Here is a 24854-nt window from a genome sequence, read left to right as displayed (position 1 = left end):
CGGTTGTGAGGCCGGTTGGACACACTGCCAAATTCGCTAAAACTACGTTGGAGGCAGCTTATGGTAGAGAAATTAACATTACATTATCTGGCAACAGCTCTGGTGGACATTCTTGCAGTCAGCATGCCAATTGCACGCTCTCTCAACTTGAGACATCTGTGGCATTGTGTTGTGTGACAAAACGGCACATTTTATTGTCCCCAGCACAAGGTGCACCTGTGTAATGATCAGGCTGTTTAATCAGCTTCTGTCAGGTGGAGGGATTATTTTGGCAAAGGAGAAATGCTCACTAACAGAGATGTAAAGCTTTTTGTGTGATTGGAACATTTCTGGGATCTTTTATTTCAGCTAATTTTTTTATTTCATCTTTATTTAACCAGGTAGGCCAGTTGAGAACAAGTTCTCATTTACAACTGCGACCTGGCCAAGATAAAGCAAAGCAGTGCGTCAAAAAACAACAACACAGAGTTACACATAAACAAACGTTCAGTCAATAACACAATAGAAAAGAAAAATAGAAAAATCTATGTACAGTGTGTGCAAATGTAGAAGAGTAGGGAGGTAGGCAATAAATAGGCCATAGAGGCGAAATCATTACAATTTAGCATTAGTACTGGAGTGACAGACGTGCAGATGATGATGTGCAAGTAGAGATACTGGGGTGCAAAAGAGCAAGAGGGTAAGTAATAATATGGGGATGAGGTAGTTGGGTGTGCTATTTTCAGATTGGCAGGTACAGTGATGGCAGGTACAGTGATCGGTAAGCTGCTCTGACTGCTTATGCTTAAAGTTAGAGAGGGAGATATACAGTGGGGGGAAAAAAGTATTTGATCCCCTGCTGATTTTGTACGTTTGCCCACTGACAAAGAAAGGATCAGTCTATAATTTTAATGGTAGGTTTATTTGAACAGTGAGAGACAGAATAACAACAAAAATATCCAGAAAAACGAATGTCAGAAATGTTATAAATTGATTTGCATTTTAATGAGGGAAATAAGTATTTGACCCCCTCTCAATCAGAAAGATTTCTGGCTCCCATGTGTCTTTTATACAGGTAACGAGCTGAGATTAGGAGCACACTCTTAAAGGGAGTGCTCCTAACCGCAGCTTGTTACCTGTAAAAAAGACACCTGTCCACAGAAGCAATCAATCAATCAGATTCCAAACTCTCCACCATGGCCAAGACCAAAGAGCTCTCCAAGGATGTCAGGGACAAGATTGTAGACCTACACAAGGCTGGAATGGGCTACAAGACCATCACCAAGCAGCTTGGTGAGAAGGTGACAACATTTGGTGCGATTATTCGCAAATGGAAGAAACACAAAAGAACTGTCAATATCCCTCGGCCTGGGGCTCCATGCAAGATCTCACCTCGTGGAGTTGCAATGATCATGAGAACGGTGAGGAATCAACCCAGAACTACACGGGAGGATCTTGTCAATGATCTCAAGGCAGCTGGGACCATAGTCACCAAGAAAACAATTGGTAACACACTACGCCGTGAAGGACTGAAATCCTGCAGCGCCCGCAAGGTCCCCCTGCTCAAGAATACATATACATGCCCGTCTGAAGTTTGCCAATGAACATCTGAATGACTCAGAGGACAACTGGTGAAAGTGTTGTGGTCAGATGAGACCAAAATGGAGCTCTTTGACATCAACTCAACTCGCCGTGTTTGGAGGAGGAGGAATGCTGCCTATGACCCCAAGAACACCATCTCCACCGTCAAACACGGAGGTGGAAACTATGCTTTGGGGTTGTTTTTCTGCTAAGGGGACAGGACAACTTCACCGCATCAAAGGGACGATGGACGGGGCCATGTACTGTCAAATCTTAGGTGAGAACCTCCTTCCCTCAGCCAGGGCATTGAAAATGGGTCGTGCATGGGTATTCCAGCATGACAATGACCCAAAACACACGGCCAAGGCAACAAAGGAGTGGCTCGAGAAGAAGCACATTAAGGTCCTGGAGTAGCCTAGCCAGTCTCCAGACCTTAATCCCATAGAAAATCTGTGGAGGGAGCTGAAGGTTCGAGTTGCCAAACGTCAGCCTCGAAACCTTAATGACTTGGAGAAGATGTGCAAAGAGGAGTGGGACAAAATCCCTCCTGAGATGTGTGCAAACCTGGTGGCCAACTACAAGAAACGTCTGACCTCTGTGATTGCCAACAAGGGTTTTTCCACCAAGTACTAAGTCATGTTTTGCAGAGGGGTCAAATACTTATTTCCCTCATTAAAATGCAAATCAATTTATAACATTTTTGACATGCGTTTTTCTTGATTATTTTTGTTGTTATTCTGTCTCTCACTGTTCAAATAAACCTACTATTAAAATTATAGACTGATCATTTCTTTGTAAGTGGGCAAACGTACAAAATCAGCAGGGGATCAAATACTTTTTTCCCCCACTGTAAGACTCCAGCTTCAGAGATTTTTGCAATTCGTTCCAGTCATTCCAGTCAGAACTGGAAGGATAGGCGGCCAAAAGGAAGTGTTGGCTTTGGGGATGACCAGTGCAATATACCTGCTGGAGCGCATGCTACGGGTGGATGTTGCTATCGGTAGGATAGTCAGTTTTATGGTTGTATGTTTGGCAGCATGAGTGAAGGGGGCTTTGTTGCGAAATAGGAAGCCGATTCTAAATTTAATTTTGGATTGGAGATGCTTAATGTGAGTCTGGAAGGAGAGTTTACAGTCTAACCAGACACCTAGGTATTTGTAGTTGTCCACATATTCTAGGTCAGAACCATCCAGAGTAGTGATGCTCGTCGGGCGGGAGGGTGCGGGCAGCAATTGGTTGAAGAGCATGCACTTAGTTTTACTAGAATCAAAAGCAGTTGGAGGCCACGGAAAGAGTGTTGTATGGAGTTGAAGCTCGTTTGGAGGTTTGTTAGCACAGTATCCAAAGAAGGGCCAGAGGTATACAGAATGTTAACCTCTACATCACCAGAGGAACAGAGGAGGAGTAGGATAAGAGTACGGCTGAAGGCTAAAAGAACTGGTTGTCTAGTGCATTTGAAATGGTGAGTAAAAGGAGCAGATGTACAGACAAGGGTATGGTAGGATGTGAATACAGTGGAGGTAAGCCTAGGCATTGAGTGACGATGAGAGAGGTTTTGTCTCTAGAGGCACCATTTAAGCCAGGTGAGATCACCGCATGTGTGGGGGGTGGAACAAAAGGGCTAGCTAAGACATATTGAGCAGGGCTGGAGGCTCTACAGTGAAATAAGACAAAAATCACTAACCAAAACAGCAATAGACAAGGCATTAGGGAAAGGCATGTGTAGCCGAGTGATCATAGGGTCCAGTGAGTAGCTAGGCGAGCTGGAGGCACGGCGATTCAGACTGCTAGCAGGCTAGCAGACGGACCTCAGGGGGACGTGGCAACGGGAGAGCCTTTTGAAACCCCCTCGGATGGTTACGTCGGCAGACCAGTCGTGATGGATCGGCGGGGCTCCGTGTCGGCAGCAAAGAGTCCAGGCCAATTGGCAAAAGAGGTATTGAAGCCCAGGAATTGTCTGATGGTTCTCTTCGCCTAGCCGGGAGATGGGCCTTGCTCGAGGCTAGCTCCAGGCTAACTGGTGCTTGCTTCGGGACAGAGACGTTAGCCAGGAGTAGCCACTCGGATAGCAGCTAGCTAGCTGCAATGATCCAGAGTAAAGGTAGCTTGCGGTAGGAGCTTGTGGTAGGAATCCGGAGATGTGGTAGAGAAAAGCAGTCCGATATGCTCTGGGTTGATATCGCGATGTGCAGACTGGCAGGAATTGACCGGGCTTAGGCTGGCAGATGTCCGAGTTAACGGTGATGACCGCTAGCAGTGGCTAACTGACTACTAACTAGTAGTAGTTAGCTGGCAATCTAGTAGTTAGCTGGCTAGTTAGCTGGCAATCTTCTGAAGGGGGTTCCGGTTCTAATGTATAAAAATAGCAGATCCGTACCACATTGGGTGAGGCGGGTTGCAGGAGAGCATGATCAGTCCGTAGAAGGAAATTCAGATTCAAAATGTTACAAATATATACGAACTATATACGAAGAATAACGATATATATACACAGGACGGGACAAGACAATCAGAACAGACATCCCACTGCTACGCCATGTTGGAAATGGGGACCAACACCTACAACCTGGGACCAACACTTTATATGTTGCATTTATATTTTTGTTCAGTATAATTAGTGACCTTAATTCATCATACAAGAGTGGAGCGAAAACCCACGGACACTCATCCCTCTGTGGAATGAGTTTGACACCCCTGCCCTATGGCATCGTTCTCAAGAACCTTATTTGGTTCCAACTTGCACCTTTATTTTTAATTGTACATTGAAAACCCAGAGCATCCATCCCCATTCTTCTTAACTCTGATGTTGAACCACAACACTACTTAGTACTTACAGCTGTCTTGTCTATTTCCATCTCCTTCGGCTTTCAAGGGAGTTCTTGTTTTCACTGATTTGAAATCTCTTCAGATGATTTCAGGCTGAAAATGATCATACCTCTCTAACTAAATTAGACCAGGGCATGCATCTATCTCTAAGGTGTGCATGTGGTTATTTAATATTTGTCTGTTATGCGCTACACTATTGTGCTCAGACAATTAACAGGTTTGCTGTCCTCCTCTCCCAAACGAACAGCTACGACAGGAACCGCCTCCCCCCTTCATTGCAAAAAATGATACATGTTTTATTGTCACATACACAGGATAGGTGCAGGAAAATGTGTTGTTTTACAGGGTCAGCCATAGTGGTAGGGTTAAGGGCCTTGTTCGAGGGCACATTGACTGATTTTTCACCTTGTCGGCTCAGGTATTCAAACCAGCGACCTTTCAGTTACTGTCCCAATGCTCTAACTGCCAGGCTACCTGCAGCCTCAACCCCTCACACACAAACAATTGTGACAAGATTATTAATAAGAAAGATTCAAACATGTTTCAACTCTTAAATGTTATGGAATGTTGCTATATGTTCCCGCTTTATAGCTTATGTAATAGCCTAACATGAAAGAATTGATAGGTCAATTACTTTTTTACATTTACCTAATTAATGTAGACCCAATAAACAATGTTATAATGTGGTTAATGTGTTTATATACAGGCATTATAAACCCCACCTTGACAGATGATAAACAATGCAGGGGTCCTGTTAGTACAGTGGATTTTATACTGTGGAGTTAATTCCCTTAAGGCAGCTGTTTGGAATTGAATGAATCAGACGTTAACACGTTGTTGTTATAAATAAACTTGGTTGAATGGTAATCTTTTAAAATGTTCACGCGTTCACACATTCAATGGTTCATTTATGGCATTCATCACCCCTCATATGCGCGCGTGTGTGTTCCATGTGCCCTCCTCTCTCTGTGTGGGTGTACTGTTCATGGCCAGATGAGATGGATCAGCAGAGGGCACATGGTGCAGGCCAGGAAGGGAAAGGGATGGGGGGATTAGGGGGGTAGGAGTGCAACACAGCCATCTGCATGTGTGAGAGGGAGAAATAGTGTGAGATGGAGAGATGTGTTAACTCTAGGATGGAGAGATGTTAACAGTCACATTTTAAGGTCAGATTTTAGTTATTTTATTTGTGCTCCGACAAGAACATTTGGACTCGGATAAGTAAAAGATTTGTGTTAGAACAAATGATTTTGTATCACAGAATGTTTAGAAAATAGGGTTAATTTTCGGAGTCGTTCTGAGCCGCATGCAGCTGCAGTGGTTCTTGTCATTCTTACCACACATACACCCAATTCCTGGTCCCTGGTCTCCCAATTGGCTGCTTCCAGTGACCTATGACCTGTGTTTTCCCTGTAGGGTCAAACACATGGTCCATGGAGAGCATGGTGAGGAGCAGACCGACCCAGCCCTGGCTGAAGGTTACCAGGAGGACGCAGACTGGCATGGAGACTACTACGATAAAGACGGTTATAGGTATGGAACAACCACATGTATTCTCACTCATACACACACACGTATAGTACACACACATTTATATTTGCATGTACGCACACATGCACACACACAAAAACACAATCACACACACACTCGCTGACCAGTAACTGAGAATGGTCTTGGAGAGGATGGCTGCCGTTTTACGTGCTCCTAAACAACTGTGCTATCTTATTAGTTTTTTCACATGTTTGTAACTTATTTTTTACTTATTTTGTACATGTTGTTGCTGCTACCGTGTCTTATGACCGAAAATAACTTCTGGACATCAGAACAGCGATTACTCACCTCAAACTGGACAAAGATTTTTTCTTTAACGAGTACGACACAAAGGATATACTGCTTTCTTGAGAACTGGCCCAAATCGTAGGCGAGTGACTAAACCTCCACTACCATCCGTTCTATTGACCAACGTGCAATCATTGGAGAAAAAAATAGATAGTGGAGGTTTAATGTCCCGTTAAACTGTAATATCTTATGTTTCACGAGTCGTGGCTGAACGACGACACGGATAATATAGAGCTGGCAGGATTTTCCATGCATCAGCAGGACAGATAAGCTACTTCTGGTAAGATGAGGGACAGGAGTGTGTGTCTATTTGTCAATAACAGTTGGTGCGGGATGTCTAATATTAAAGAAGTCTCAAGGTATTGCTCGCCTGAGGTAGAATACCTTATGATAAGCTGTAGACCACACTATCTACCAAGAGAGTTCTCATCTATATTATTCATAGCTGTCTATTTACCACCACAAACCGATACTGGCACTAAGACGAGCTGTATAAGGCCATAAGCAAGCAAGAAAATGCTCATCCAGAAGTGGCGCTCCTAGTGGCCGGGGACTTTAATGCATGCAAACTTAAATCCGTTTGACCTCATTTCTACCAGCATGTCACATGTGCAACCAGAGGAGAAAAAAAACTCTAGACCACCTTTACTCCACACACAGAGATGCATACAAAGCTCTCCCCCGCCCTTCATTTGGTAAATCTGACCATAATTCTATCTTCCTGATTCCTGCCTACAAGCAAAAATTCAAGCAGGAAGTACTAGTGACTCGCTCAATACGGAAGTGGTCAGATGATGCAGATGCTACGCTACAGGACTGTTTGGCTAGCACAGACTGGAATATGTTCCGTGATTCATCCAATGGCATTGAGGAGTATACCACCTCAGTCATCGAACTTCATCAATAAGTGCATTGATGACATCGTCCCCACAGTGACCGTACGTACATATCCCAACCAGAAGCCATGGATTACAGACAACATCCGCATTGAGCTAAAGGCTAGAGCTTCTGCTTTCAAGGAGTGGGACACTAATCCTGACGCTTGTAAGAAATCCCGCTACACCCTCAGACAAACCATCAAACAGGCAAAGCGTCAATACAGGATTAAGATTGAATCCTACTACACCAGCTCTGACGATTGTCGGATGTGGCAGGGCTTGAAAACTATTACGGACTACAAAGGGAAACCCAGCCGTGAGCTGCCCAGTGACGCGAGCCTACCAGATGTGCTAAATGCCTTTTATGCTAGCTTCGAGGCAAGCAACACTGAAACATGCATGGGAGCACCAGCTGTTCCGGACGACTGTGTGATAACGCTCTCGGTAGGCGATGTGAGCAAGACCTTTAAACAGGTCAACATTTACAAAGCCACGGGGCCAGACAGATTACCAGGACGTGTACGCAAAGCATGCGCAAACCAACTGGCAAGTGTCTTCCCTGACATTTTCAACCTCTCCCTGTTTTAAATACCTACAGGTTTCAAGCAGACCGACATAGTCCCTGTGCCCAAGGAAGCGAAGGTAACCTGGCTAAATGATTACTGCCCCGTAGGACTCAGGTCGATACCCATGAAGTGCTTTGAAAGGCTGGTCATGGCTCACATCAACAGCATCATCCCGGATACCCTAGACCCACTCCAATTCGCATACCGCCCCAACAGATCCACAGATGACGCAATCTCAACCGCGCTCCACACTGCCCTTTCCCACCTGGACAAAAGGAACACCTATGTGAGAATGCTGTTCATTGACTACAGCTCAGCGTTCAACACCATAGTGCCCACAAAGCTCATCACTACGCTAAGGACCCTGGGACTTAACACCTCCCTCTGTAACTGGATCCTGGACTCCCTGACGGGCCGCCCCCAGGTGGTAAGGTTAGGCAACAACACGTCTGCCACGCTGATCCACAACACAGGGGCCCTCAGGGGTGTGTGCTTAGTCCCCTCCTGTACTCCCTGTTCACCCTCGACTCCGTGGCCAAGCACAACTCCAACACCATCAATAAGTTTGCTGATGACACAATGGGCCCCCATTAACAAGCGACGGGGCTGTAGTGGAGCCGGTCGAGAGTTTCAAGTTCCTTCGTGTCCACATAACCATCAAACTATCATGGTCCAAACACATCAAGACAGTCGTGTAGAGGGCACGACAACACCTTTACCCCCTCAGGAGACTGAAAAGATTTGGCATAGGTCCCCAGATCCTCAAAAGGTTCTACAGCTGCACCATCGAGCGCATCCTGACCAGTTGCGTCACCGCCTGGTATGGCAACTGCTTGGCATCTGACCGTAAGGCGCTACAGAGGGTTGTGTGTACGACCCAGTACATCACTGGGGCCAAGCTTCCTGCCATCCAGGACCTATATACTTGGTGGTGTCAGAGGAAAGCCCCAAAAAATGTCAAAGACTCCAGTCACCCAAGTCATAGACTTTTCTCTCTGCTACCGCACTTCAAGTGGAGCACCAAGTCTAGAACGAAAAGGCTCATCAACAGCTTCTACCCCCAAGCCATAAGACTGCAGAACAATTAATCAAATGCCCACCCAGAATATTTACATTGACCCCCCCCCCCCATTTGTTTTTACACTACTGCTACTCGTTGTTTATTATCTATGCATAGTCACTTTACCCCTACATGTACAAATTACCTTGACTAACCGGTACCCTCGTACGTTGACTCGGTACCGGTACCCACTGTATATAGCCTCGTTATTGTTATTTTATTGTGTTACTTTTTATTATGTTTTACTTTAGTTTATTTGGTAAATATTTTCTTAACACTTTCTTCAACTGCATTGTTGGTTAAGGGCTTGTAAGTAAGCATTTCACGGTGAGGTCTACACCTGTTGTATTCGGTGCTTATGACAAATAAAGTTTGATTTGATATGGTACCATTTTAGCCGAGCCGGTGAAATGTACCCCCATTTACGTTTTGGTCATGGCTTCCCCTATGTTGTGTCTACATGGCCCCAAAACAGCTTAAAATGTTTGTATTTGTTTTGCGAACACATTTACTCAACTACCAAACCGTATGGCCTTTTGTTTATGGTTGCAAAAAAGTAGGAAAAAACGGCAACATTTGCAGTAAAATTTTGATATTTTCACTTTCAAAGGGTTGTATTAAATACAGTGTTCCCTTTTACACTCTAAAAAAGCTATATGCGTTTTCCCTAAAGTCTACTGATTACAATAATACATATGATATTATTTACTGTGTCACTTTTAAGAAATGTCAGGAAGCCTGCCCCATACACCACTCCTACACAGCACATGTGTGCCACAGATAGGGGAGCGGAGGTGGGAGGCCTGCCAGTACAGGAGCTTACCTCCAAGCCCTCCGGAGAGGATGTAGTCCATGCTGTCAGCAATTAAGGTCTGCGGTACACACACACACACACACATGCACGCGCAAAGACAGACACAAGTACAGACAAAGCACGCACGCACACACACTACCCACCTCTTGAGATGGAAATTCAATCAGCCTTTACCTCATCCTCTCCATGTGGCCTTTGCCGTTTCATATACACTAAATATACAAAAGTATGTGGACACTCCTTCAAATTAGTGGATGTGACTATTTCAGCTACACCCGTTGTTGATAGGTGTATAAAATTGAGCACACCGCCATGCAATCTCCATAGACAAACATTGGCCAACATCATTGCCCGACCTCACTAATGCTCTTGTGGCTGAATGGAAGCTAGTCCCTGAAATGTTCCAACATCTAGTGTAAAGCCTTCCCAGAAGTGGAGGCTGTTATATCAGCAAAGGAGAGACCAACTCCACTTTAATGCCCATGATTTTGGAATGAGATGTTTGACGAGCAGGTGTCCACATGCTTTTGGTTATGTAGTGTATATGCAGATTAGATAGATATCAGTTGAAGAGGGCCCTTCAGACCAAGTGCCATAGCCTTCAGAATGCACCCCCACACAAAAACACACACAAACACACACACACACACATACATACACACGCTCAGTACAGGGAATTCTGACATACACTACACTACATTGTTGTTTGTCTTTTGAAGTATAGCCAATACACCATGGATTCATTAGAATGTATTATCGGAATTACATTTTCACAGAAATTAATAATTGTATGCCAGATTGCCAGAGGCAGTATGAAGTGGTACGCTCCCATGCACTTGCATGTACAGTATGGATTGTCGCATCACTCAGAGGAAATTAAGCTTGCTCGCCTGGAGAAAATCTTGCCTGTAGCTGATCAATTTATTTGTGACTGAAGATTACTGTAATGACGAACGCTTGTATGTTTCACTCACTGAACACCCTCCCCTCCAACTCTCTCATTTCTCTTTTTTTCTCATTCTTTCTCTCTCTCTCGTTCTCTCGTTCTCTCTCACTCTGCCTGGCTACTATAGAATGAAGAGGAAATCTAGCAGCTCTCCATCTCCTCGACCAAAGAAGAGGAAGAAAAAGAAATCTGGACGCAGAAGGAGTCGGTCAGTGGCCTCACTAGATGTAGAACAATTCTTCCTCAGTGATGAGATATGCATTATGCTGTTGTTACATTGCATTTGAATCATTGCATATGTATTGTGTGTGTATTCCCTTTAAACACGAAGATGGGCAGGGCCCTGGACACCGACGTGATGGTAGATACAGATTGGAATTGAAAAAGAGTAAGACAGCTCCCTGATTTTCCTCAAGGTCATCAAGGGAGTGAGAGAGATTGGTCTGGATGACAGACAGAGAGACAGAGGCAGTGCTACAGATGAAAGCGAGAGACCGACTGTAGGGAGAGAAGGACACAGGTGAATAGAGACGTACGGCACATAGAAATCTCTGGCCGCTCTCAAGGACTCTTGGTGAGGAGAACTGGCAAAGCTACAAGAGGAAATGTAACGATGAAATGTAAAGAATAGAATGGAGGACTGGGTTCATTGTTTGCTTTGACAGTACAGCCAATTCTCTGAAGAAATAATGTATGAGTGACCCTGCTATATCATTAATAGTGGCAAGGTTAGAGGTGTGCTTTGCTACGTTTTCTTAACAATCTTTCAATTCCTTCTGGATAAGCTTTATTGTGTAGGACTGCTCTTCTTTCGCTCTCTTCATCGCTCTCTCTCGCTCTCTCTCTCTCTCTCTCTCTCTCTCTCTCTCTCTCTCTTTCTCTCTCTGAGATCTCTCTCTCTCTCTCCATGTCTCCTCCAGGTTCGATAGCTCCTCTCCCTCCCGCAGAGAGAAGAAGAAGAAAAGTGGAAAGGAACACAAGCGAGACAGGTGTGTATGCATGTGCATGCACTTTTCATGAACATTCATCCTCTAGGTTACTCATAGAATGTGAGCATACCCTGATGCTTTTCAGCCGGTTTGCGTAACAGGGGAATGGTGCTCAGCATAACTATCACAGAAAAAGAAAGAGGAGCACTCAGTACTGTACTTTCACTACTCACTTTCCTATAGGCCCAAATAGTATAGGAATCACAAATAAGCTATGTTTTCTAGAAAACAACAGACTATATATGACTGACCTGCTCGATTCGGTCTTATGTAGCAACATTTGAAAATGTGTTTATTACATTGGATAAAAGCAGAGACACAGAGCTGCAAAATGGTATATCATACACTGCATTTGAGGAACAATGGGAAAGTAATTCTGCTTTGAAAGTTGATAAACTTGTAACCTCACTTTTGAGAAAATGTTCCTTGAATGTTTTGGTAAACCTACTGGAGAGCTCTTCTTTGTCTACACCCATTCAGCATCGTTCACACCCTCTTAAGCTTTAGCCCCACCCGCCTACAGATTCACATGTGAGGCCATGTACTAAACAACCAAAGATTTCAAGACTAAAAGCTGGTTTATACTACATATATCGACAGTTGTCGCAGTGATATCATGAATATTATATTATCGTCTGACATCAAACTTGTCATTGTCGTTATGAAAAAGTATAAACACGAAAACTACAGACTGCATGACATCAGCAGCCTGGTGGTCCAAAATAGCATCACTAGTTGTCACGTTCTGACCAGTAAAGGGGTCATTTGTTATTGTAGTTTGGTCAGGACGTGGCAGGGGGGTATTTGTTTTATGTGGTTCGGGGTGTGTATTTATGTAGGGGGTGTTTGTTTAGAGTTTCCGGGGTTTTGGTCTATGTTCTATGTTAGTGTTTTTCTATGTTCAGTCTAGTCTATCTATTTCTATGTTTAGTTTATTGGGATTGGGCCTTCAATTGGAGGCAGCTGTTCCTCGTTGCCTCTGATTGAAGGTCCAATGTATAGGGGTGTGTTTGTTATGGGAATTACGGGAGGTTGTTTGTGCACTGCTATGCTTAGCCTGCATTACTGTTTAGCTGTCGTTCGTTTTTTCGTTTTGTTTTTGTATAGTGTGCGTCATAAAGTAAAGATGAGCATTCACGTACCCGCTGCATTTTGGTCCACTTCCTACGACGGCCGTTACACTAGTATATTTTAACACCAATGAACCCACCCGTTTAAAAATGAATTCAGTATATGTCAATCTAGCAAACCAGGCAACTAAAATCAACTTTCTAAACAATGGTTTGGTTTGTTTCTAGCTTGATAGCTAGCTAGGGAGCTAATGTTAAGTTAGCTGGCTAGCCATTTCAAATAATGACCATATCATATAGCTGACCAACGTCTTCACTTTAGCTCATTTGTCTTCATTATTACAGGAAAATAAATTCACAACAAGATCATCATTTACAAGTTAATAGCAAGCCAATTGAAGAAAATAGCTTACGGTTGTGAGTGTGATGAAATGAAAGCAGGTCATTCTACTAGAGAATTTTAGAACTTGGACACTGTCTCGGTGGCCTAACGTTATGTCCTAATTTGACTTTGGTGAAGGTCTTGTTCTTCACATTACCGTCTCTGGTAAACACATACTATATCAATTAAAATCAACATTTATGTGTCACATGCACAGGATACAGAAGGTGTAGTGAAATGGTTACTTGCATAGTGGAGTATTTTGTTTAGACATGTAGCTAGCTAAACAATTAACCATAATTCCAACTCATAACTTTACTACCCTGCATGAATCTGCAGGTCGCTAACCAACCAGGTTCAATGTTAGCTAGCTAGCTAACAACCGGCTACAACTAGCAATGCAAATGGCTCCTGAGCTAGGAATAATATTACTACACAGATCATACACGTAATGTTAGCTAACGAGCCAGCCAGCTAACTTTAGCTAGCTAGCTAACAGTACGCTCTAACTTGAATTGAAAACGACAAAATTAGAAACGTATAATATCTGAACATTTAGCTAGCTAGACTCTCTTACCCATATACGTGGATGGACGCATCTCCCTCTCTGTCACGGATGCCATGGTTGCCCTTAGTTTGAAGATATAATCCGGAGACAGGTGTTTTATACAACAGCCTTCTGGGTGTTCTCTTTTCGACTCCCTCTGCATATTTGCAATCAAACGCCATAATTTTCTCCATCATAATCTAATTCCACCAGGCATTCCACTGATTTCAAAACTCAGTCCTCCAGAAAGTCGAGAGCAACACTTTTGCAGTTCTACTATGTGATACCTTTCAAAAAATCTGCGTTAGAAAGGATTACCTACACATACTGACCAGCTCATGTTATAGACAGAAACGTGCTACATGGCAGACCAATCCAAACTTATCTCTCGTCATGTCCAGCCCTGTAACGCTCGTTCGTAGAGAAGGACCAAGGCGCAGCGTGAGTATCGTTCCACATCTTTATTAATATGTGAAACTATGCAAGAAATACAATAAACTATAAACAAAACAACAAACCGTGACGACAGAGGTGCAACATGCGTGTCTAGTGTTGGTAGCGGCTCTGGTGCATGATGAAGAACCTTTTCATCCCGCGGATCCTCCAGCATCGGAGGCGGTTCTGGTGCGGAACGAAGAACCCTCTCATCCTGCGGATCCGCCAACATTGGAGGCGGCTCTGGTGCAGGACGACGAACCCTCTCATCCTGCGAATCCACCAGCATCGGTGGAGGCTCTGGACTGCCCACCGTCGCTGGAGGCTCTGGACTGCCCACCGTCGCTGGAGGCTCTGGACTGCCCACCGTCGCTGGAGGCTCTGGACTGCCGACCGTCGCTGGAGGCTCTGGACTGCCGACCGTCCCTGGAGGCTCTGGACTGCCGACCGTCGCTGGAGGCTCTGGACCGCGGACCGTCTCAGGAGGTTCCGGACCGCGGACCGTCTCAGGAGGTTCCGGACTGTGGACCGTCTCTGGAGGTTCCGGACTGTGAAATGTTGCCGGAGGCTCCAGACAGGGGACCGTCGCTGCAGGCTCCGGACCATGGATTATCACTGGAGGCTTCGTGCCATGGATCATCACTACAGGCTCCGGGCCATGGATCATCACTGGAGGCTTCTTGCCATTGATTATCACTGGAGGCTCCGGGCCATGGATTATCACTGGAGGCTTCGTGCCATGGATCATCACTACAGGCTCTGGGCCATGGATCATCACTGGAGGCTTTGTGCCATGGATTATCACTGGAGGCTCATGGCCATTGATTATCACTGGAGGCTTCGTGCCATGGATTATCACTACAGGCTCCGGGCCATGGATCATCACTGGAGGCTTCGTGCCATGGATCATCACTGGAGGCTTCGTACGTGAAGCCGGAACAGGTCTCACCGGACTGAGGAGACGTACTGGCAGCCTGGTGCATGGAGCTGCCACAGGGCTTACCAGGCTGGGGAGACGCACTGGAGGCCGGGTGCGTGGAGCAGGCACAGGATATACTGGGCCGTGGAGGCGCACTGGAGATCTGGAGCGTAGGGCTGACACAACCCGTCCTGGCTGGATGCTCACTTTAACCCGGTAAGTGTGGGGCGCTGGCACAGGACGCACTGGGCTGTGAAGGCGCACTGGCGACACAGTGTGTAGAGCCGGCGCAGGATATCCGGGGCCGAAGAGACGCACTGGAGACCAGGAGCGCTGAGCCGGCACAATCCGTCCTTGCTGAATGCCCACTCTAGCACGGAAATGCGGGGCGCAGGCACAGAGCGCACCAGGCTGTGAATGCGCACTGGAGACACAGTGCGCATCACCGCATAACACGGTGCCTGACCGGTCACATGCTCACCACAGTAAGCACCAATCTCCCCGTGTGCCCCCCCAAAATATTTGGGGGAGCTGCCTCTCAGGCTTCCGTCGTTGCCGTGACTCCCGATCTCGTCGCCGTTCTTCCCTCGCTGCTTCCACCTGTTCCCATGGGAGGCGTTCCCTTCCGGCCTGGATCTCCTCCCACGTCCAGGATCCTTTGCCGCCCAGGATGTCCTCCCATGTCCACTCCTCCTGGCCACGCTGCTTGGTCCGTTTTTGGTGGGATCTTCTGTCACGCTCGTCGTTAGAAGGAGAAGTGGACAAAGGCGCAGCGTGAGTATCGTTCCACATCTTTATTAATATGTGAAACTATGCAAGACATACAATAAACTATAAACAAAACAACAAACCGTGACGACAGAGGTGCAACATGCACTAACTCAAAATAAGATCCCACAAACACAGGTGGGAAAAATAACTACTTAAATATGATCCCCAATAAGAGACAACGATGACCAGCTGCCTCTAATTGGGAATCATACAAAAACCCCACATAGAAAAAAGAAACTAGAACACAACATAGAAATAAATAAACTAGATAAACCCCCCAGTCACCCCCTGACCTACTCTACCATAGAAAATAAGAGCTCTCTATGGTCAGGACGTGACAAGCCCATCCATTATCTCAGTCAATCATGGCTAACGGGAAGGTTCCTGACTTTTTCTATGGATAAACCATAGTATTTAGAGATGGCGTACAAGTTTGTTATTAAGGCACATGAAAGTTCACATGTTCCAGAAGGCATTTCTTCCTTTTTTTTAAAGTTTACGTTCAAATGCCTCTCCTGTGAAGTAGTGAAGCGTGACATACGCCTATGTTTCTTGAAACGAGTCACGTAGTATTGATAAGGATATTGAAACTCAAAGTGAGAAGTAGGATATTGGAGAGGATATTCTTCCAGCGCATTCATTCATTATTGATGATGTTTAATAAAACCTTGAAAAAATGTTGCTTATACTTTTCTTACGAAGCAATCCTCCTCCTCCGACAATAAAGCAATAATTATAGTGTCAGCACAAAATGAAAAAAAGAATGGAGAGAGAGAGAATGAGAAAGAGAACTCAGCAGAGAATAATACTGCTTCGCCCAGGGATATCATAAGGACAATAAGCAATTCTAAATAGCACATCCCTCCTTTTTTCTCGCTCTTTTTCTCTCCTTCTCTATTTCTATCTCCCTATCTCTCTCTCTCTTTAATTCTCTCTCTCTTGTGGGAGCTAAACTCATTCTTCTAATAACCAAGCCTGTATGAGAGCCGCAAAAGAAGAAAAATGAGCCTCTCACCAAATTGCAGAGCATCGCTGTGCTGCCCCCCCCCCAATATACCCCTAAACACCCCTACCCTCCTCACACTTATAAAACTCTCCTCCTCCCCCTCTCTCCCACCTTTAGCCTCTCTCTCTCTCTCTCTCCCCTCCTCAGATTTCTCCAAACATCCACTGCATTGCAGGTATTGTCTACACATGAATAATGTACGGTTAGATAGGGGGAGAAGGAGGAGGCGGGTGCATCCCTAGCGTTAGGTAGCCTCCTGTGATATGCTCTACTGTGTGTGTCTGTCGGGGCATTGGAGGAGGCGGTGGAGGGGGAGGGGAGCTTTTTCCGATGCAGTTGTTACAACCTGAACTATGGTGTCCACCAACCAATACTCACTTTACTACACTGCCAACATAGAAAAGTCTCTTTGTAACAACAGAAGATTACGTTTTCTTTGGTTTGGGCTACCATTTGAAGTATAGACTAGCACTGTATATCCCTTCAATTAGGAGAAAAGGAGGGAGGAGAGCGATAGAGGAGGGTATTAATAATGTAGGGTTCTAAGACTTGATGGTATGAAGATAGTCAAGAACAAAAAAGACACAGACTTGAAACCAAGTTCAGGTTATTTAATAATGACTGGTCATGGAAAAGAGCATTACAAGCATAGGCTTTTGTCTGAACACACTATATAGAGGAGGCTCTCCCTCCTTACATCCTGTGGGATCTCTGCCTAAACAGAAGCATAAATTACAATAGGCCAACCCAATGTATACATTAAACCCACATGCCTTGTCTTACGAGGGTGGGTCTTTCTAAGACTGATGTCCCCCCAGCTAAACCTCTCTAGTTCAGGGGCGGCAGGTAGTCTAGGGTTTAGCCGAAAGGTTGCTGGATCGAATCCCCGAGCTGACAAGGTAAAAATCTGTCGTTCTGCCCCTGAATAAGGCAGTTAACCCACTGTTCCCCGGTAGGCCGTCGTTGTACATAAGAATTTGACTTGCCTAGTTAAATAAAGGTAAAAAAATTATAAATAAAAATTAAAAATAAAATAACCTAAGCCATAATGGTGGTGGGCTAACAGACTCCCAAAGGCCCCTTGACTCCTGAGGGTCGATCGGTGTTCCTCCAATAGACTGAACAACTCACAAGGGCACAAAGGCACAGAGGGTGTAGTCTATATGGTAGACTGTATGGTTAATATAGGCTACTATTTGGTTATAGCCCTATAATAAGAAGACCACTATCAGGGGACATTGTGTTTGACAATTGATGGGAGTAAAATAAATGAAAGGCGAAGCCTCCTTAGAGCCCCCAGTCTGTTCTCTCTGGTAGAACAACAACATGGTTTACATCCCAAATGGCAGCCTATTCCCTAGTTAGTGCACTACTTAAATATGGAATAGGGTGCCATTTGGAACACCCACATGGTCTCATAGCCTAGACGCCACAACAATTCTTCACTGGCCCTATATTACTCTGACAGCTTTATTAGTCTCTTTCTCTTCACTAGCACAGACCTGACATAGTTTTTGTGTTCCTCTCTCCTTGTGGTACATGTGCCAGGTGAATTATGTGTATGTGTCTATGTTCACATAAGGAGAATACAGTGTTGTGTAAAAAGAGGGAAAAGAAGAGCTTTTGTTGTCCAGTCTGACTTATCACCGTGGCAACAGTAGTGTGAACGTACTAAGGACTTTGAAGTACTGTATGTAGTCAGTCAAGCATATATCCCCTCATTATATATCCCCTCATTAAGGTCTAGAGAGATGGTCAGGCTAACTGGAGTTCAGTGTGTGTAACAGAGGTTTAATAATTTGAATAAAAATAACATATGCCATTTAGCAGACGCTTTTATCCAAAGCGACTTACAGTCATGCGTGCAGTCCTGGAAATCGAACCCACTATCCTGGCATTGCAAGCACTACCGACTGAGCTACAGATGACTCAGGTTTCTCTTTCTCTGTAGGTCGACGTCTGGTTCCAGGAGAAAGAGGAGATACAGGTGAGGATGCAGATCAATGAAGTACTCTGTGTACTGTACAGTCCACATCACATAGGTTTTACAGTCAGGGACACTAGGTCAATGACTGCTTGTTACAGTGCACGTACCTTGTTACCTGTTTAAAGAAGATGCATCAACGTGTTTCCCTTTTCAGATCCGGTAGCCCAAAGAACAAACAGAAAGACAAGAACAAAACCAGAAAGAGGTAATGATCCCTCTTTTTCATAATCTAACAATAATGGACCCTGAACTGAGAAGATCTGACTGAACTGAGAAGATTTTAGATGTTTCGTAGATTTTAGTTGCGTATACAGTTGAAGTCGGAGGTTTTACATACACTGAGGTTCTACAAAAATAGAACCGTTTGGCCATAATGACCATCGTTATGTTTGGAGGAAAAATGGGGAGGCTTGCAAGCCGAGGAACACCATCCCAACCGTGAAGCACGGGGGTGGCAACATCATGTTGTGGGGGTTGCTGCAGGAGGGGCTGGTGCTCTTCACAAAATAGATGGCATCATGAGGAATGAAAATGATGTGGATATATTTAAGCAACATCTCAAGACATCAGTCAGGAAGTTAAAGCTTGGTTGCAAATGGCGCTTCCAAATGGACAATGACTCCAAGCATACTTCCAAAGTTGTGGCAAAACAGCTTAAGGACAACAAAGTCAAGGTATTGGAGTGGCCATCACAAAGCCCTGACCTCAATCCTATAGAAAATGTGTGGGCAGAACTGAAAACGCCTGTGCGAGCAAGGAGGCCTACGAACCTGACTCAGTTACTCCTACTCTGTCAGGAGGAATGGGCCAAAATTCCCCCAACTTATTGTGGGAAGCTTGAGGAAGGCTACCCGACACGTGTGACCCAAGTTAAACAATTTAAAGGCAATGCTACCAAATACTAATTGAGTGTATGTAAACTTCTGACCCACTGGGAATGTGATGAAAGAAAAAAAAGCTGAAATAAATCATTCTCTCTACTACTATTTCACATTCTTAAAATAAAGTGGTGATCCTAACGAACATAAGGCAGGGAATTTTTACTAGAATTAAATGTCAGGAATTGTGAAAAACTGAGTTTAAATGTATTTAGCTAAGGTGTATGTAAACTTCCAACTTCAACTGTAAGTTTAATATTTGAAAGAAACAGACAGTATCTAAATAAATGTATGCATGCCACAAGCTTGAATGTGACATGGTGTCAGTCTTGTTTCATTGAAAACGCTTCAATAGATTTCATGACTGAGTTGCTGAATGTGTTTGTGTGTCTGTCATTGTGCGTGTGTGTGCTGGCAACTCTGTTGTGTATGTGTAAATTTACGTGTGTGTGTGTGGGCTTGTGTGTGCATGCATGCATGCGTCTGTCTGAATGTTTATGTTTGTGTGCTTGCGGGCGTGTACTCGTCTGTATGCGTGTGTGTCTCTGAATGTACGTGTGTCCCACAGGTCCCCAGTAGAGTCCCCCAGTAGGAGGTCTCAGCGTAGAGGCAGCTGCTGTAGTTCCCGCAGTGCATCACACTCCTCCACAGGCCACAGCCCCTCCAAGTCCCCCAGCAGGTAGGACTCCCATTACCCCCCCCCCCCCCAGATGCATGCCTTCACTGTTTCACACACCCTTTAATCATACTCTTCTTGTTCTATTGATGTAACACTGATTTAAGGTTTGCAACAGCTTTGCTAGAGATCCATGATTATTATTTGATCAGAATGTAGTTGACTGTAGTTGACTCATGACTGACCAGTTGAAAAGGTAATGATAGCCTAGACTATAGTGTTGAGTCTTAAACAGCCTATACGTAGCTGGTATAGTATAATATACTCTTGAGTCTGTGTCATTTCAGCAGCTTGGTTCAGTACTCCTGTTTGTCCGTCTGTCCCTCCAGGCCCAACTCCAAGCACAAGACAGATGGACACAAGGCCTGTGTGAGCCCGTCCCCGTCTCCCAGTCCTGGCGGTCCTGACGGTCCTGTCACGTGGCACAACGGGCACCACCACCAAGACCACGCCCGCAACGGCAAAGCCGGCAGACTCAACCACAACCACGTGGCCGAGGGCAACAAAGGGCAAGATGTATGTAGTCTCCTCTATCTCGCCCCGCCACCTCCCTAACCCCCCCACATTCTAATCTACACTCAAATGGTAACCTCCACACTGTCTCCCTCTCCTATGAACATGATTGATTTTCTTTGTGTCGGTTTGTGACATTATCTCCTCTCTCTTTATTTGGTACTATTATAGAATGACTCTTCTTTTAGTTATTCCTGTTTTTGCAGGGTAGTTTTACTCTGTATATCTTCCAACCACTTTTGTCCTCCTGTGCAATCTTGCTGCCACTAATTATTTCTGTCATTACTTTGATACTTATACCATCTCAACATTCCTTTGATGTAACTGGTTAGAGGGAGGGATGGATGTTTGAGTCATACATACGTAACGATGAGTTTGCTGTGGCCTCCTCCCAGATCTGTTTGTGCTGCCTTGCCTCCTATGGTCATTTCCACGCCAAGACAGCACAAACATGTCCACGCCAAAAACAGATCTGGGACCAGGCTAAGTTTGCTGGAGATAAGAGAAAAAAAAATGAAGACTGTCTATGATCAATTCATCTCTGGCCCAAGTGAGCGTTTGCATGGCACATGTGATGTACCGCACAATGATAATATGGAGGTTTAGTATTAGGCTGTGTCCTAAATGACACCAGATTCCATACAGTGCATTTGGAAAGTATTCAGACCCCTTGACTTTTTTCACATTTTGTTACGTTACAGTCTTATTCTAAAATGTATGTTTCCTCATCCATCTACACTCAATACCCCATAATGACAAAGTGAAAACAGGTTTTTAGAAATGTTTAAAAATGTATTAGAAATAAAAACAGAAATACCTTAAAAACCAAGTTTCCACTTGGTAAATTAAATTGATTGGACATGATATGGAAAGGCACACACCTGTCTATATAAGGTCCTACAGTTGACAGTGCATGTCAGAGCAAAAAATCAAACCATGAGGTCGAAGGAATTGTCCATAGAGCTCCAAGACAGGATTGTGTTGAGGCACAGATCTGGGGAAGGGTATCAAAACATTTCTGCGGCATTGAAGGTCCCCAAGAACAGAGTGGCCTCCATCATTCTTTAATGGAAGAAGCTTGAAACCACCTAGAGCTGGCCGCCCGGCCAAACTGATCAATCGGGGGTGAAGGGCCTTGGTCAGGGAGGTGACCAAGAACCCGATAGTCACTCTGACAAAGCTCCAGAGTTCCTCTGTGGAGATGGGTTAACCTTCCAAAAGGACAACCATCTCTGCAGCACTTCACCAATCAGACCTTTATGGTAGAGTGGCCAGACGGAAGCCACTCCTCAGTAAAAGGCACATGACAGCCTGCTTGGAGTTTGCCAAAAGGCACCTAAAGACTCTCAGACCATGAGAAACAAGATTCTCTGGTCTGATGAAACCAAGACCGAACTCTTTGGCCTGAATACCAAGCATCAAGTCTTGTGAAACCTGGCAGTATCCCTACGGTGAAGCATGGTGGTGGCAGCCTCATGCTGTGGGGATGGTTTTCAGTGGCAGGGACTGAGAGACTGGTCAGGCTTGAGGGAAAGATGAACGGAGCAAAGTACACAGATCCTTGATGGAAACCTGCTCCAGAGCTCTCATGACCTCAGACAGGGGTGAAGGTTCACCTTCCAACAGGACAACAACCCTAAGTACACAGTCAAGACAACACAGGAGTGGCTTTGGGACAAGTCTCTGAATGTCCTTGAGTGGCCCAGCCACAGCCTGACTTGAACCCGATCGAACATCTCTGGAGAGACCTGAAAATAGCTGTGCAGCTATGCTCGCCATCCAACCTGACAGAGCTTGAGAGGATCTGCAGAGAAGAATGGGAGAAACTCCCCAAATACTGGTGTGCCAAGCTTGTAGTGTCATGTCCAAGAAGACTCGAGGATGTAATGTCTGCCGAAGGTGTTTCAACAAAGTACTGAGTAAAGGAATACTGAATACTTATGTAAATGTGATATTATTCTTTTTTTTAAATAAATTAGCAAAACTGTCATTATGGGGCATTGTATGTAAATTGATGAGGGGAAAAATTATTTAATCAATTTTAGAATAAGGCTGTATCATAACAAAATGTGGAAAAAGTCAAGGGGTCTGAATACTTTTCCGAATGCACTTTATATACAGGATAGTGCACTACTTTTGACCAGGACCCATATATAGGGAATAGAGTGCCATTTGGGACGGAGCCTCAGGGTTTGCTAATGAGCTGGAAACTCTTTGGTTTTTGCTACGCAGCAAGCTCCTGCAGTGATGAAGTAGTGAGAGCTCACATCTGAATCAGTTTAGCCAGGGAAAGGAAACAAATAATACTTTTAAAGTTTGCTTTTGCTACAGCTCCCTCAAATGTAATAAATATGAAACAGGAGGATGCTTATGTAAAAAGTCCTTATTAATAGTTCTCATGAAGGCACTGTTTTATTTCTTTGATATGCTGTAGAGTTTAGGACATTTTGTAAATGTTAGTCAAAAGTTGTCATTTGATCATGCTGATGGTAATGCTTGATAACAGCCATCAATGAAACCATCTGTAGCTGACTGATCTAACAAACAAAGATGGATGTAAAAATGTAGGTCTCAACTATGCTATTTTTACATCTGAACTCAACCAGTTCTATCTTATGTTGTCATATGAGAATGATATTATCTGGTTTGGCCTGTGAGATTGTGTGGTGATTTGAACTGAACCTAATTTATGAAATGTCCAATACTTCTAGTTTATACACGTGATAGGTTTCAGTTTGGTTACGCGTTCAGCTCTAGTGCCACCAAAGGCCTCATTACAGTCACTGAAATAGGCTATAACATGGATACAATTGCTCAGAACAGAATGAGCGACAGAGAAGTCATTGCTGTACTGGTACAGTAGCAAGAATGATAGGTGTATAAAAAGTGAATGCATAATTGCTAGGTATTTATCACTGAAACTAACCAGACATCTTGTCTAGTTTACTCAGAATTGATTTTGTCTTCTGTCATTCTTATTCCTCCCTAACTGTCTCGTTTGGAACTGTTTCCATGCTTTGGCTCCTTTGAAAACGGTAACCCCTCCTAATCTGCTTTATTTTGATCTATCTGTGAAACAACCACAAAGAACGACAGACTGACTAGACTGTTATGTTTTAAATCACTATCTTTCAGTCGTCACCATAATCTCCCTACTATAGATGGCTCATTAGAACTGAGGTAGCATTTTGCATTTGAATCTAACTTAACCTAACTACAGCGCCTTGCAAAAGTATTCACCCCCTTGGTGTTTTTCCTATTTTGTTGCATTACAACCTGTAATTTATATGGATTTTTATCTGGATTTCATGTAATGGACATACACAAAATAGTCCAAATTGGTGAAGTGAAATGAAAAAAATAATTTGTTTCAAAAAATTATAAAAATTATAAACGGAAACGTGCTGCGTGCATATGTATTCAACCCCTTTGCTATGATTCCCCTAAATAAGATCTGGTGCAACCAATTCCCTTCAGAAGTCACATAATTAGTTAGATTGCATACAGGTGGACTTTATTTAAGTGTCACATAATCTGTCACATGATCTCAGTATATATACACCTATTCTGAAAGGCCCCAGAGTCTGCAACACCACTAAGCAAGGGCCACCAAGCAAGCATCACTATGAAGACCAAGGAGCTCTCCAAACAGGTCAGGGACAAAGTTGTGGAGAAGTACAGATCAGGGTTGGGTTATAAAAAATATCAGAAACTTTGAACATCCCACAGAGCATTATTAAAAAATGGAAAGAATATGGCACCACAACAAACCTGCCAAGGAGGGCCGCCCACCAAAACTCACAGACCAGGCAAGGAGGGCATTAATCAGAGAGGCAACAAAGAGACCAAAGATAACCCTGAAGGATCTGCAAAGCTCCACAGCGAAGATTGGAGTATCTGTCCATAGGACCACTTTAAGGCGTACACGCCACAGAGCTGGGCTTTACGAAAAAGTTGCAAGAAAAAGATAAGCAAACATGTTTGGTGTTTGCCAAAAGGCATGTGGGAGACACCCCAAACGTATGGAAGAAGGTACTATGGTCCAGATGAGACTAAAATGTAGTTTTTGGCCATCAAGGAAAACGCTATGTCTGGCGCAAACCCAACACCTCTCATCACCCCGAGACACCATCCCCACAGTGAAGCATGGTGGTGGCAGCGTCATGCTGTGGGGATGTTTTTCATCGGCAGG

At 44.4% G+C, this 24854-nt stretch overlaps 1 protein-coding gene across 2 annotated transcripts in view; it reads left to right on the top strand.

Moving 5' to 3' along the window:
• LOC106567404 (serine/arginine repetitive matrix protein 3) overlaps positions 1-24854 on the top strand; it is a 168588-nt gene that overhangs the window by 131239 nt on the left and 12495 nt on the right. For both annotated transcript variants that reach the window (XM_045693381.1, XM_014136599.2), the window contains exons 4-10: positions 5803-5919; positions 10617-10697; positions 11410-11478; positions 18560-18595; positions 18750-18800; positions 20042-20152; positions 20479-20665. In XM_045693381.1, the coding sequence (XP_045549337.1) occupies positions 5803-5919; positions 10617-10697; positions 11410-11478; positions 18560-18595; positions 18750-18800; positions 20042-20152; positions 20479-20665 (652 nt within the window). The remainder of the gene's footprint in view (positions 1-5802; positions 5920-10616; positions 10698-11409; positions 11479-18559; positions 18596-18749; positions 18801-20041; positions 20153-20478; positions 20666-24854) is intronic.

This window comes from Salmo salar, chromosome ssa13 (assembly GCF_905237065.1).
Source record: "Salmo salar chromosome ssa13, Ssal_v3.1, whole genome shotgun sequence".
Taxonomy (NCBI): domain Eukaryota; kingdom Metazoa; phylum Chordata; class Actinopteri; order Salmoniformes; family Salmonidae; genus Salmo; species Salmo salar.
The sequence above is the reverse complement of the archived record's forward strand: the minus strand, read 5'-3'. Positions and strand labels throughout refer to the sequence as shown.